The sequence below is a fragment of the Camarhynchus parvulus genome, chromosome 4 (assembly GCF_901933205.1).
Source record: "Camarhynchus parvulus chromosome 4, STF_HiC, whole genome shotgun sequence".
Taxonomy (NCBI): Eukaryota; Metazoa; Chordata; class Aves; order Passeriformes; family Thraupidae; genus Camarhynchus; species Camarhynchus parvulus.
The window spans coordinates 51,369,561-51,385,455 of record NC_044574.1 but is presented as its reverse complement, the minus strand read 5'-3'; the positions used below and the strand labels follow the sequence as shown (position 1 = coordinate 51,385,455).

Genomic DNA, 15,895 nt, shown 5'->3' with positions numbered 1-15,895 from the left:
ATTTCACAATATTGTTAATTTCCTGGTACATTTGTTTTGCAAATGACCTTAATTAGTAATTACTCCTCTACTTTGACTGTTTTAAATAAAAGTATTTATTTTCAGCTGCTCAAAGGCAAGTGAGAAATGAAAAATTTTCTTGCTATCAGTGTAATTAGTGGCTGCTTGCACTCCATGTGGATTGTGATTGAGTTCAGTTTTCATCATGTGTGTTTTTAAAGAGCTAAAAGAGTTCTGCCAACCCTTAAAGTATAAAAGCAGCTGTAAAGTGCTCTAAAGAGGCAATATAAAATATCATGCATGTTGTTTAATGACTAAAGAAACTTACAACTCTTTTAAAATGAAAATTGTGAAGGGGTTTAGTTGACTCTGTTGACTTTTGGCAGACCTTATTCAAATGTCCAGTTCTTAGAAAGCAGCTTCAGGGTGTAACTACCACAGCATTGTTGGTGATGACAGACTAGTGGGTGCTGCATTGTTACACTGGGGTGAGGGAATGTCACTCCACATGTCCTTTTCACAAGTTCTCCTGTTCTAGCAAGAGGCATTTATTTACTCTTCCCTGGTTTCTGAACAGTGATTCCCTGGAAGCTGCCCAGCCTGCCCCGGTGAGGAGCATCCCTGCCTGCCAGGACAACGTGGATGTGAGACCTGCTGCTGCCAACTCCTCACCTGCCACAGTCCTCAAGCCAGTGGCACCCCTGGGTTCTGCCAAGGGTTGGCAGCCTCCAAGCCAAGCAGGTAACTTCCAGACAGGCTTTTTCTTGCTCACCTAAAGGCCTTTGGGTGGCTCAGCAAAACAAGCTTCACCTTGGGCGTAAAAACAACAGGCTTCAAATGGCTGTTTGTGGGTTTTGAGAACAGGCCAGTTTGCTGGGAAAAGAGGAGAAGAAAAACCAATTTAGCCGTTTTAGTAAACCGGTAGCCCTTTGTAAGCAGCCTCATAGATGCAATTAGTTTCACATACAATCAAAATCAATTGCCTCATGCCTCTATTAAAGACATTTATACCAATCAATTATATGTATATACACCCCACAGTTTCATCTGGGTGCTTCCCATGTGACTGTAGATTCAAGCATATCCCATGCTATTCCAGGTAGGAATGTTGACATATGTTAATATTACCCATATACATGTTTTCCAAGTGATCTTTTCAGAAGTACTAGTTAATTTAAAAAAAAAGATTTAGAAGGCTGAAGCACTGGAGTGTTTGTGTATTTGACATCTGTAGGTTTTATTTGAGCAGGGTGCCAGATTATTACATAAGTTTGAGTTGCAGAGGTTTGTGTAGAAGTTCTTAAAAGGACGATTCACATAGCTTCAACCTTTGAATGAACTTTGGTGATTTCTAAACCTTTGAACCCACACCAGAATGTGTTATATCTGGAAAGCATTCTGTTTTCTTTATGAGCACTCCTAAGTTATTAGAGGATACAGATAACGTTTGTATGTGTAACTGTGTACCTAAGTTTTCATAGTATTACATCCAGCATTTACTTGGGTTAATTTTTTAAGCTGAATCAGTCTTTGGTGCTGAATTAAACTTGTGTAGTAATTTCAAAGGAACTGGGAAATCTGTATTATTAATTAAGCTTTAGCTTCAGATTTTTCTTGCTAATATGAGATGAGTAGTCTTGATTCTCTTTCTGACAGGATCAATTATGCTAAATAGCTCTATTTGTTTTTGTTCCATGTAAGGGTTTTCCCTCTTTAGAGGTATATCCAGTCCCAAAATGGAACTGCAGAAGCTCTGGCATGAAAATAAAGAAAAAAAATGCAGTGTTAAAGCTGCATGTTTTATAATGGCTTTGGCACTGCTGATTGAATGACTGCTGAGGTTGGTAACATGTTGGTGTATTTTGGTTGGGCTGTGCAGTTCTGTAGGAAGCCTCAAGATGGCAATGCACTGTCATTGCTGTTCTTTCCTGGCAAATAGTGACTCTGCTAATGAGGGCATGGTAAAGACTTCTTAAAATTTAGATCAGTTTAATTCTAGCATTGTTTTACTTCTCTGAGTGTAGCTAGCATTAGAAGGGGAAAAAACCTTCAAAATAAGCAGTAACCACAGAAGCCCCAACAGTTTTTAAAGTTACTTTTTTGGTAGCATGTGTGCTTAAGGCAAGCTTTTGTGGGCATGTCATAATCCTGCATTTTTCTAAGTGATTGGTTGTGCTTTACAGTTGATATAACTTTCTGTGTCACCAAGTGATGAATTATTTCACTTGCATAGAAACCACCCATGATATTGGAGTTTCTGTAGTACCACACTCATTTTTAGTATGTTGGTAGGTGTTTCACTGCTAAATCCTACTAGCATGCTCTAGTATTAATAGGAGTCAAATGTTCAAAATAGCCTTTTTTTTAAGATGTTCATGAAGGAGAGAGTTTTAAAGAGATTACTTAAACTACACTTTATTCTGTAGTGCTCTGAAAATCTATGCCTATGCTCTTGCATAATGTGAAAATCTTTTTTTGTTTTTCCTTTTTTTTTTACATCAGAGATACCGAGTAGGCAGGTGAGAGGGAAAGCCAGGCAGAGAATTTTTGATTGTTATGTTCCAGAACAGCTTAAAGAAAGCTTAGAAAGTTCATACTGGTAGAGAAGCTGGTGGAAAGAAATGGTCATGAGGATGTCAACTTTGTGCTGTCTTGATGAAGGGTTCTGAGATGCACTAAGTTCCAAAGAAGCAAAGCTGTTACCTCTCCCCAGAAATATTGGGGGAACCAGAAATAAAAGCTATAGGAGAAAGAGGCATTGAAGACTCAGAGTTCCCTAAAACTGGAAAGTACAGGGAAGATAATGCAGAAGTGTGAACGGCAGCTGCCCAGGAATTAACAGGGTGGGATGAGTACAATGTCCCAGGTGCCAGAGGAGTTTCAGTTTGCACCTTAGGAACACAGACAGTCACCCACTGCCATGGGAAGCCAGTCAGTGCTTGTCCCCTGTAGGTGGAACGGCAGTCAGACAGGTAAAACTGTTCCAATAATTGAATGCTTTGCTAAAATTAGTCGGATGTTGAAGAAAAAGAAAGACTATAAGTGTTTCAGAGAATGCTTGGACTTCAGTTCTGCTGTTTCTTTACAGTCTGTGAGCATAAAGTTTTCCTTAAAGTAAAACTTCCAGTGCTCCACAGGCCAAACAAAATTTGGCTTCATAGGCCATAAGCCTGACAAAGTTTTAGACTAAAAAACTCCTTTGATTTCATAGCTGAAGTCTACCTTAGGAAATAATTAGAAGGAAGATACAGTCTTATGTAAATGTGTAGTGGTATGCTATTAATAGCAGAAGTGTATTGGGAGCACAGTTTGGTAGGTTTGATACCACTCACTCTTCTAATGAATATTGTTTCTAACACCAAGTTGTTTCCAAAGCAAAATAGGCATGCCATAGGATTTTGTTTGTGCCTGGGGAAGCTGTAAGGTGCTGATTGATGGTGTGGCATGAAGATTACCAGTGATTTTATTAAGTTCTCTGACTACAGAGGTCTGTCATTTGGGTAGACAGCATCTTGTCAATTATTAGTTGGAATCTCTTTGTTGTACAGACCACCCAGAGAATACCTTGTTGTTTTGGGGTTTTTTTTTAATAAAAGTATTACGGCTTTTTTTTTTACCTTCAGTGTAGGGGCTTGGGGTGATTTGTTTGATTATTGTTGGTTTTTCTTTTTTGAGATTGTGCAGAGATGCCTGAAGGTGTCAGGGATTTTGTTGTGAGGTATGAGCTATTTCATGACCTGGCAACGTGATGGTTCAAAGTTGAATGGCTGAGATAGTGAACCTGGAGATGCTTCAGGGATTGGTTTTCTCTCTACAGAAGTGTCATGATCTGAGTGGATCTCACAATGATAGCACCCTTGGGTCTGAATTATCCTCATTGGCTGTGGGGGCCATTCATGGAGTACCCATGAGTGCTGCTATGCTAGTTGTCCGCTATGCTAGTAACAGAGGTTTTATTCCTCTTTGGAACAAAATCATAGTATTACAGGATTCCTCAGTGGTTTGCTAGAGGAAAAGAGAAATGGCCATCTCATGCTGTCTTTTAAGGCATGGGTAAGAGGCTCAATAATCTCCAATTTTTTTCCTATTGTTGAAACAAGTGAAAACACACTGTTACTGTGTGTTCTATGTGCAGACTGGAATTTATAATAATTCTCACTTCATTTTTCTCGAACTTCATTATGAAGTTCTACTCATTTACCAGAGGCAGAAGATTTTTGCAAGATTATTTTAAATTCAAAGATTTAAATAACCCAGAGCATCCTGGTTACATTGTAGTGAGCTATTCTATATTTGGTAGCTATGACTCTACACTTAGACAGCATGGTTCACCCCAAGGAACCCCAAAGCACTTTCTAGTCCTGGGCAAGGACACGATGCATGCACAGGAATGGCTTTCACTCACCACTGCCACACAGCCACCTCGTGGGTGACAGATGACAGCTGCTTGTCAGCGTGCCTTGACATTCCACGGCAACTTGAAAGGAAGTGAATAGCACCGTGGCAAATTGAGGACAATCTCAGGAGGTGTAATTGCCTGGTAAGCACAGCTACACCAGCTGGAGTCAGTCCAGGAGACAAACTGTTCTCAGGGAGAGTGTAGCAGGATCTGTGATGGTCAGAGGCGGTCAGGACTTCCAGTGTGACATTTCTCACATGAAATTGCCTTCTCTTACCTGACATCTTTCAAACCTGTTGCTGGGGGGTGAGCTACTGATGCATGGGGACCGTAGGGGCTGTGTGCCAGGCACAGCACTGCCAGTCCCACACCCTGCCTTCCAGTCCAGGAGCTGGGCAGGCAGCATCCTGTTTGCTTGCTGGGGTCCCGTGGGATGGCAGGGGGCCTGTGGGGAGCTGTTACAGCTGGTGGCCAGAAAGGCTGGCTTGCTTCTTGGAAAGGAGAGTTTCATTGCAGTCGATGCCCTTTGTTCCTCCTGGCGTTTGCAGTGAGCTAGAAGAATGGGATGGGGAAGGTTTGTGGTAGAAGCATTCAAAACCGGTGTTTTAAGTGATCCTTTACTCAGATGTGCCAGTTTCCTTATTCCCAGGGTCTCTCTCAGCCTGGTATCACTGGGCTATATAATCCCCTTCCAGCAGAGCTGCGAGGGAATGTCAGCATATTTTGCAATATGCACAACTGTCAGTTGCCTAATCCTGAGCAAGCACATGTGTTAAGCACATGATCCCTTCAGCAGAGGGAACACACTTATAAACTGGCTGGCTGCAAGCACGTAAAAAGTACTCCCCAGACAACTTTGTTTTAAAAATTCTGCTATTTCCTTGAAATTGTTTTTGTGTACTTGGTAACCTTGAATTTACCTTCTCTGGAGTTATCCATAGGATAACTTTCTTGCTGCATTTTCTTTTTTATATCCCATTCCTGCAATAATATTAAAATTTTAAAAGCCAAAGAAAATGCAAGCCTGTTCCTAGGCGTGGCTTGACATTGTGCTCAATTGGCAGTTTGAGTCTTTGTTTCCTTCCTTGCTACTTATTCTACTACTTATTTATGTAGAGAATATGGGATAAAAATTATATATCAAACTGTGGAGTTTGGCCATCAGGGCAAAAAGTATGGAGCTGTGGAGAGGGAGGAAGGCACTGAGATACTTTGTGGTATCCCAAAATGCTTGTACTGCCAGTAAGTCCTTAAGGGATTAAGTACCATAAAGGGATGGACTGCAGCACTTTTCGTCCTTGTCATTTTTGTTTTTCTGTGTTTCATTTGTATTTGCACCAGCCCTTATGTCAATTCTGTTGATCTCAGAGGCTATGCTTACCCCGGGGGGGTGTAAGTTAAGTTGATAGCTTTGAGAATACTTCTGCATGGAGGTATTTCCAAAGCAACCAAATATAAAAGCAACCAAACTATTGTGTCACCATCATGGTGATCATAAAGTTCTGCAATTTTGATTTTAGGACCCTCTCATAATAACTTGTTTCCTTTGTAGAACAGGAATTTCAAGGCAGGACTAATTATAGGAGCTCAAAGAGCTACTTGCCTATTGAGGGCCAAGGTCTGAATATGGGGAAGAAACTGGGTTAACGCTGCTAGTCGTTAAGACAAATTCTTACATTGTTAGTATGGCTTCTGTTAAAAATAGGTCCCAAAACAGTTCCACCATTTTTCACTGAAAAAGATTGTTCAAGGTTGCTGCTCCATGATGTAGTCACGATTCATGAAAGCAGAAAGCCTTCTTCATAAAAATGTTATGATTGACAGGTCAAAATACAAAACCTTTCTGATCCTGGTTTATGGACTGTAATTCATTTTTCATCTAATCTAGATTATTATATCATCATGTGACGGCAAACCACAAGAGTTTGTTCTTACAAGTTAATTAATGTGAAGTCACTTAGCCAGCAAAACCCATTGTGAAACCAGAGTAATTTATAAATGTTAACCTTAACTTGATGGCAGTATGAAATTTCAACCCTTGTAGAGTTAGTGAAAAAATTAGTGTGTTTCTAAAACGTGAATGCTTATCTTTAAGAAGGGGCAGATCATAGTAATGATGCGCAAATGTACCACCTGCTTTTCAGAGACAGAATGGCCTAGTGTACCTCAGTACAAGATCTGCTGGATAGAAACTCAGCTTTTCTGTTACAAACATAACCTTAGACAATTTTCTTATGTTTTGGTTTTGCCAAATTCACGTGCTATTGCACAAAATTGGTCACTTAAATGAATTATTTGCAGTACTTGGACAGATGCATGTTTCTTTGTGTTCCTTTAAACAGAGATGCAGAGATTTTTTGGCTCTATGCTTATTTCACACACATCAAGTGGGAACATTCACTGATTACCCAAATTCGATATTCATTGTCTTTGATTTGTTAAAAAGTAACTTCTTGTCACATACTGACTCACCAGATCAGTTCTTCTCCATTAGTTATCACCAGCTCAGAGCAGTGGTGTGTCCTGTTCAGATGCACAGGTGTAGGGCATTCAAGAATTATGCCTAATATTTGTTCAGCAAATGAAAAGCCAGAATTCCTCTGGTAAATGCATTTATTGGAATTCAGTGTTAAACATCAGCTTCATGACACTGACAGATAATTTACACGAGACTGGACAGACATGCTCTCTGCAGGCATAACCCAGCTGTCGAGTTTAGAAGAGGAACTAAAAGCAAGGGGGGTAAAATCTTATCTGCAGAAAGCTACCACATGGGTTTCTATACTGCCACTGCAGAGAAATGCAACACTGTAGTATAGGACTTGGTTTTCTCTTTCTTCTTGAGTTGCTTTTTCGATAAAAGCAACGCCAGTTGTGCCAAATTTGTGACGGTATGTGATGTAACAAATCAGAAGGAGACAGGCTGAGCAAGCCAAAACCACCATACTCATTTTAATTGAGATGCTTTACAGCTAATTTACCCGGAGCCTTTCCAGTTGAAAGGCTGGTTACTAACACAGGAACTAGTCCCTCTAGTTGCAGGGGCTGTTGAAATGGGGCCAAGGTGACACCTGTTTCGATTTTCCACGGGTGCATACAGCTTTCACCCAGCATTTAAATACATGATAATGGTTTAATTCGTCCTGTTCTGCCTTTAATCAGCAAAAGGAGTTTAGCTCTGACTGTGTTTCCAAGACTTCGTGAGAAACAAAAGAAACAACTACAGAATACAGGGGTTGAACTTTGTTTGTTGGGAGGAGATTTTTTTGTGGTTTGGCTTTTTTCTCACCTTGTACTTGTGCTGTAGCATTCTGCACTGAACTTGTATGATTTCATGTGGGTCTGGGAGTGGATGGGGTGTTGCATGCAGCCAGAGCAGTGAGCTGACAGCAGAGCTTTTCAGACACGTTGCTTCATCCGGCCATCTGTTTGGTTTTGAGGGAATGAACAGGAAGATTTCTTACACTACAGATATATTACGAAAAGTCAGAGAATTGGACGTATGAAGCTTTATATTTTCCATTTATAATACAGTAGTTTGATTGCAGTGTATAAATCACTGAGTTAGAGCGCTTTAAAATGAAGTTCTGGCACTCCCACTGCTTCAAGTAGCATTGTTATTTATAGATATTACATGAAGGCTGATGTTATGTTTAAGTGAGCGTTAAACAGTTCAGGCTGTTGTATTGTTGCTACGCACCAGAGAACCTCTGTCAAAGTGACTTTGGCACCGCTGCGTATCCGCCTTTCTCCCTTTGTCTTCCAAACCTTTCAGCAGTGTTTGCAGTTATCCATGTGCTCAGCGATGGAACAACCTATTGTTAGACTAACAAGGGCAAAGTCACGCTGGGATTTTTAAAAAGGGAAAAAAAAAGAGGCAGTTCTTTACCCTGCCTAAAAGATTGTTAAATATTAAACTAGCCATACCAAGGAGTTCAGTGAAAGCAAACACTGTGGGTTTGCTAAACTTAAACCTAATAAAGTAAAAAGTTAATAGTCAGGGACAGAGTCTTTTTGGTTTTAGGGAAAAAAAAAAAGACAATACATCATTGCAAATCAATGCTGCTTTAGAATGTTTAATTAAAAAGAGTGAAGGTGAAGCGAAGCCTACAAAACTCCAAAATTTGGCCATAGACATCTTCTCATAACTTGCACAGAACCCAAATCTCTCTGGTACTCAGGTCAGAATAGCTCCTGCTGGAGTGTATAATTCTTATAAATAATTTATTTTATTTATTAATTGAATTTATTGATTTTAGTTTTAAATCTTCAAACCACCCACAAAAGTTGCTGTCCTTTGTCTCATTTCAAGCAACAGAGGTGGCAACAGGAAAATATGGGTGATTTCCTTTTCCATTACTAATCAGTCACCATTTGCAATTAAAAATGTGCATGCACCTTGACACATCTTGGATAATGGGGCGTCTATCTCCCCAGTACTCCTTGAGAACAAAGCTGCTGATCATATGTGTAAAATATAAAAAGCAAAGTATAAAACACAAACTACAGGAGAGCTCAAATGGTTGCCAAGAGTTGAGAGGTTTTCACTTAGATTGGGTGCAAAGATTTGTACCTACTTTGGCATTCCTCATGTGCCCTGGTAAAATCTTCTCATTGCAAGAAAAAAAACCACCTGCATCAGTTTTTTGGGCCTGATGTTTTTAAATCAAGTAGTTGAGTTTCAATCTGAAAGATTTCCAAGGGAATAGGGAAGAGAAAGGAGGGGAAGAGAATATGTGAACTCAAAGTATCCCTATCCTGTCTGCATTAAAAAACATCTTGTCCACTGGAGTGTTAAACTTGCTGTTGAAGTAGAAGGAATATATGGGAAATATCTGTGTTCTATCTAAACAAGAAAACAGGCCTAATATTTGAAATTCTCTAGCTGCAAGAGGAGGAGTAGTGTTGGGAAAAGTACTGAGAATTCATACAGATTTAAGTGGAGCATTATTAGTGGAGTTTTCTTAAATCAAAAGCAAACCAACTAAACGAAAGTGTCACCACCAACAAAAAATGGTCTGTGGGTTGCAGTGGAAGTAATGAACCTTTGGTGAAATTACTGAAGTGTTAAAGGTATGTTTGTGGCCTGTGGAAAGATAGAAGTGGCCAATAAAAGCTATCCTCCTGCTGGTGTTCAGAAGGAAATGAGGAAGATAAAAGGCTGAGGTGCAAATCAAGCAGTGAGGAAGGGAGAATGATCTATGGTGGAAAAAAAAAAAAGAAATAAATCTAGAGAACTATAGAAGGTTTACAAAGAAGCCAGTATATCAAATAAGGTATTTGATATAGGTATAAATATTACAGTACTTTACTGGTGGATTTTTGACTGTGCAAGACGAACAAGGTCTTAATGTGATTACCAGCAAAGAGAAGGAGAATCCTTGTGGGAATGCTGGGGGCACAAATTGGGAGTATGGGCAGGGAGTGTCCTCAACACTAAATGCCCAGATTGGTGTTGCTCAGGCCACAGCTCTTGCTTGACACAATATTAATTTGTGTGGTTTCTATTATGTTTTGCTTAAAAGAGAGTTTCTGTTATAATGTGATGGACTATCTCCTTCTCTCACTTTTAGTGCTTTAAATAACTCAGAAATGACTGATCTAACAGCTTTGTAGAGAAGGTTTACATAGACAAATTCTCCTCCTGGCCGGTAGTAACTTTGAAGTTCAGTAGTATTCAGAAAGCATCATTCATAAAAACAGCAATAATGAAAGCTGTAATGAGAACAAAGAAAAGGGAGCAATTGTGATGTTTGTGCTTCCCCCCTCCCCCCTTAAGCAAGCAGAAACGCTTTTTTTAGCTACACAGTGCAAACAAGACAGCTGATGTGTCTGAATGGGCTTTGGGATTTAGTAGATAACCCAAACAGAAATTAGCAATACACTAGAAGCTGTGTTGCAATTTGATTTATGGCAAAAGCTGTCTTCAAACAGATTTGGGTTTAGTGTGTATTCCTGTCTTCTCGTGAAATGGGATCTGAAAATTGAAAAACCATGTGTGATGACAGAGGAGGAAAGTGCTATTAATCAACACCACTTTTGTTCATGTCTTCAAAGCTGTTCTGCCACCTTTTTCATTTTTATCTCGTCCTAGGTTTTCAGCTTAGCAGGCATTTATAATCTAAAGTGAGCTACAGTAGCGGAGTGACTTGTTCAAGATCAAGTGCCTCTATTCCTAAATTCTTTCCGCTCAGGAACATTGAATGTTTCAAAAATAAAGGTGTTATTTTTTCAAGATATTGCAAATTCATTAATTATACATGAAATATAGTCTTGATTTAAAAATTAAAAAAGAAATAAACTAAAACAAGCAAACTTTATCAGTTGTTATCAGGTTCTGAAAAGGACCCAAAAATGTATCAGTCTTGAAATGATCTGAGAAATTTTCATAAACCAACCACTCAAACAAAAAAAAAGATATATACAGAATTTTTTTCATACACAGAAAGAATAAGCAAAACCACGTATTGAGCCCATATCAGCAGGTTAATACCAAGTCTAATTACAGTACAAAAGTATTGGTGTTAAACAGTATTTCTCTTCCAGATGTGTTAGCCCAGATGTGAGTAGAGGAAGGGGTTGCTAAAGTTCATGGTAGTGTTTTGATTAAACTGTGCAGTGCTTGGCTATATTCTGTAAATAGCACAATATTGGCATTTATGTTGGATTTTCTGTGGATTCAGTGTTGCTTAAATCTGTCTTCTCTGTGAATTAGTATGGCACTTCTCTTTCAGCAGGGAATGCAGTGTTTGGCCTGAAAAGTACTTGCAACTTTTCTGTAGGACAGAGGCTGCTCAGTATTGCATTAATGGAAATGAAGAGAAACAATTTTTCATTTTTTCCCTGGAATATATGAAAAACAAGAGTGGACAAATAGCACAAAGATTAACAGCACCACAAACTAGATTTTTGGCAAAGCTTCATACCACTGTCGTGACCCTGGTGTTAGAGAGCTGCATCTTTGCAGCAGAAGCATCATCCTGCACTGTCCAGTGTCTCGGTCATTGCTTGGTTGTTTGCCTGTGAATTTCCACTCGGGTCTTAATTTCACTCCTTGATTTACAAGCTTTAGCAAAACTGTACTCAAGACAGGGCACCAAGTAAACACTCCAAGTTTCTTTTGCCTGTGGTTGCAAACAAAAGGCCATGGAAATGTGGGCTTTTTTATAATGTACTTGAAAAAGAAAGATACTTCCTCTTCACAGGAATAGCTGCTCCCATAAAACCCATGTTGTTGTAGCTTGAATGTTGCCAAGGTACATATATCAATAGAGGGAAAATAAAAGCAGAGGACTGCTTGTTTCTTCACTACCCTTACAATAGTATCATTTGTGCCTTTCGTTTTTGTAAATGCATTTCTCAAACTCCATAAAAGCTTATGTCTGTTCTCCAGCTCTAAAACCCTGAGTACACATGGAAGTGTGTAGTGTATACATTTCTGAAAATGTCAAGGTTTTATTTGTGTCATACTTTTATAAGGAGGATGGGAACATGACCTTTGGAGTGCTTCAGATTGGCAGAATCCACTGATCTAGACCACTGTTTAATTTCAACGTAGAAACAAATTTTGCTTATACAGTACTGTAGTTTAAATTCCTACACATGTTGTATTGAATGCATGTTCTTGTTTAACATGTTAGTAATGATGTATGATCTATTGCACTTGCTGTGAAATTTTTTGAGTAGGTATGTCATTTTCTCCTGCCTCTATTCATGCACTGATGTTCTTGGCTTCAGCTTTTGTATCTAAAACAAAAAAACGCCTTCACAGACTGTATATTCTTTTACCTAACTTCTTCAACATGTTAAAATTTGTCCACTACCTCTCCAAGTTAGCCAAAACCATTCTGTGTTATTTCACAGACATTTCATACAGTAGGTAGGACTTTCTTGGTAACTTATTGGGGGAGGAGGGGAAAATGAGTACTTTATAATATGTTCCTTTAAGGAGGCAGGTATACACTGGATAATGATGTTAGGCAAATACAGTTGGTTGCTTGTGTTTCAAGTTAATTTACTTGGTACTGAAAGATGGTCCTGTAAAAGCTTTTGGCATTCTTTCCCCAGCTCCTGTCAGTGGATGGACATCAAACAGTATTAAATCACCTGGAACAACTGCCCCGAGTGAAAAAGCTGCAACAGCACCTCAGCTGAATGAGCAGGACACGTTGGTTCAGCGGGCGGAGCATATTCCAGCGGGGAAGCGCACTCCCATGTGTGCACACTGCAACCAGGTCATCAGGTCTGTATTGCTTGCTGGGGCACTTTTGGGATGTGCAGAATTGGCTCTATGGCCAGGCCCAGAGAGTGGTGATGAATGAGTGAAATCCAGCTGGCCACTGGCCACCACGGTTGCTCCCCAGGCTCAGTATTTGAGCATGTGCTGCTTAATATCTTAATCAATGGTCCAGACTGGAATCAAGGTGACACTTAGTCACACTTGTAGGTGACTAAGTTGGGCAGGAGTGTTGCTCTGTTGGAGTGTGGGAAGGCCCTGCAGAGGGATCTGGATAGGCTGGATCAATGAGCTGAGGTCAGTTTTATGAAGTTCAGTAAAGCAAAGTCCTGTGTTTTTCATTTGGGTCACAACAATCCCAGGCATCACTACAGGCTGGGACGGAGTGGCTAGAAAGCTGCCTGGCCAAAAAGGACCTGGGGATGTGGATCAGCAGCAGCTGAATATGAGCCATCAGTATGCCCAGGTGACCAAGAAGGGCAGTGGCGTTCTGGCCTGTATCAGCAACAGTGTGGCCAGCAGGACCAGGGCAGTGATTGTCCCCCTGTACTCAGCACTGGAGACTACACTTCAAACCCTGTGTCCAGTTCTGGGCTGCTCACTACAAGAAGGACATTGAGGTGCTGGAACATGTCCAGAGAAGGGCAGCAGAGCTGGGGAAGGGTCTGGAGCACAAATCCTATGCGTGGGAGCTGGGAGTGTTCAGCCTGGAGAAATGGAGGCTCAGGGAGGACCTTACCCCTCTCTACAGCTGCCTGGAAGGAGCTTGCAGTGATGTGGAGGCTGATTCAAAGGAGTCAGCAGGTTTATAGTCAGGTCAGCAGTCAGTAGTACTTTTATCGTTCTTCTATCATCATAGAAATAATGTTCCTCATGTGATAGGACATAGCCACAAGATGTGATGGGGAGGTTTAGATTGGATAGTAGGAAAATATTTTTTACCAATAGGGTTGTCCAGCACTTGAATAGGCTGCCCAGAGAGGTCTTGCAGTCACCATCCTGGAGCTATTTATAAGATGTGTAGATGTGGCACTTAGGAACATGGCTTAGTAGTGGACTTGGCAGTGCTGAGTGAACAGCTGGACTGTTTGATCTTACAGGTCTTTTCCAGCCTGAATGATTCTAGGATTATGTTCATCCTGCAGCCTCTCTCACAGCAGGGCTTTGTTTTGCTTTTGTGGGTTTTGATTCTTTGGTCACAAGAGGTTTAAGGCTTCATTTTGGTAATGCAGAATACTGTTTTCATGTGTGGTTTATCTAACAAAACTGAGAATGAAACTACTTTGGAGGAGAAATACTTTGAACTGCTAACAATCACAGTCCTACAGTCCATTTTACAGAGAACCAGAAAACTGGATGGAATGGAGTAAATGTAAGAGGAAAGAAAAGTAAGCAAGTTAGTTTTCATGTATACACCCATTGCAATAGAGTTGGGACTATCAGCTGGTTGGAAACCAAACAGAGCATAGCCATGGAAAGACTAATGTTGATTTCTAAAGTGTAGTTTCTAACTGAGAAGAAAAATAACATCCATAGAAGAAAAGCAAGTGGTGTTTTAACAATTACTAGGACTGTATTGACAATAATTTACTGTATTGCTGGACTTCAAGCTCTCTGATGGGCTCCCTGGCCTTTGGACATTATGGTAGCTATTGTCCTTGACTTGTATGACATGGGTGCAACACAAACACAAGTTTGCCAATAGAGATTAAGTTAAGTGAGTTCTGCTGATCCCATAAGATATGCTACCATTAGCCAGAATTTTGTATGGAGGAAGAATTGCATCTGGGTTGCATTGTTCAGTCAGTGGTTTCTGACAATTAGCCATGATTGTCTCATTCAGGGAATTGTAATTGCTTGTATTGCCAATGTGCAAATCATCCTCGTTTTCATCCACCTTGCATTTTATTTCCCTAAAATAGAAATCTTGTAGAATTATTGAAAAAAATGCATTCCTCCAAAGTGTTTTCTTCTTGCTTATTCAGTCATTTGTGTTCTTAAACTACAAGGGGAAAGTAATGTTTTTGCCAGAAATTCTAATAGTAATTTTAAATTTACTTTTCTATATCCCATGTTTTCAGTGGACGAAATAAGAGAGCCTGCATTATGTTTCACCAAGATTAAAGAAAGAGACTTTTATTGATTAGAAAGTTCTGAAAAATTAGGAACTCCATGAGCTGTATAATTTTCATTTGTTATAATAGAAAATCAGCCTTTCCACCGTGGGTTTTTGTAGCCTCTTGAGTCCTGGCTTGGATTCTATATCAGAACCAGCCAATGCAAATCACTTATCTTTAGGGGTGAACTGAGTCCAGCTTGTTTGCTTCTGTGAGATTTCTGTTGTGGTAGTTCACTACCAGTTCAGTTAGCACGGGGGTTAATTTTACAAGACTCTTCACTAATGGATCAGTGATGTTCTGGAAAAGTTATTCCTACTTCCACTGGATACATCAAGGAAATAAAATAAAAATATATGAACCTAACCCCCGTGAAGCAATAGAAAATACTTTTACACATTCTCAACACAGGTGCACCTATGCATCTTAATCCATTTTTTTCTTCATTGAAAAATCAAAGATTAATATCAGAAAAGCATAATTACTGTTGGGGTGAGATTCATCTGATTCCTTGAACAGTTTGGCCCATATAATAATTCTATCTGCCTTTAGTATTCTATCCTTTTTGTTCCCTGCGATTTGGATTTGTGTCTAGTAAATAACATGCAAGAAACTATTGATTTGCTTTTTTGTGCTGTTATTTTAGTTTTAAACCAAACACAAAGTGCACTATATGCTGCATCTTTCATATAATAGGCTTCCTTGCCTTTTATTTAGAGCAGTTGTGGTTTATCAGGGTGTGCTGGTGCTCTTGCTGTGGAGTCTCAGTCCTGAGCAGTTCCCCTCTCCTCTTGGCCCTTAAATCACTTTCTGCTTCTCCCCACTCCCCCATTTTGATCACAAAAAAGGGATGAGCTGCTGCCCTCTAAGAAGGGCAGTCTGTTGGTCTGTGGAGCAACATTTACTCCTTAGTGGATAGTGAGGGCAAACTGCAGAGGCCCCACTTGACTGTACTTAAGCCATTGTCACCTCTTGTAAGTGACACCTTTTCATGAATAGTAATTGGTACCCACATCTGACTTCTTTGTAATTTGCTGTTGGTGTTTAAATCCTTATATTTCTTCATATGTTAAATGCCTGCTCAATTATTAAAAGCAAGTGTTCTGAGATGAGTTGATGTGCATTAATCAATGCCAAATATGC

The 15,895-nt window shown here is 39.8% G+C and overlaps 1 protein-coding gene across 1 annotated transcript in view; it reads left to right on the top strand.

Annotated features, from left to right (window-relative positions):
- Nucleotides 1-15,895, top strand: part of PDLIM5 (PDZ and LIM domain 5) — a 126,211-nt gene that overhangs the window by 96,932 nt on the left and 13,384 nt on the right. The window contains exons 16-17 of the mRNA XM_030947127.1: nucleotides 578-741; nucleotides 12,467-12,641. Coding sequence (XP_030802987.1) covers nucleotides 578-741; nucleotides 12,467-12,641 — 339 coding nt within the window. The remainder of the gene's footprint in view (nucleotides 1-577; nucleotides 742-12,466; nucleotides 12,642-15,895) is intronic.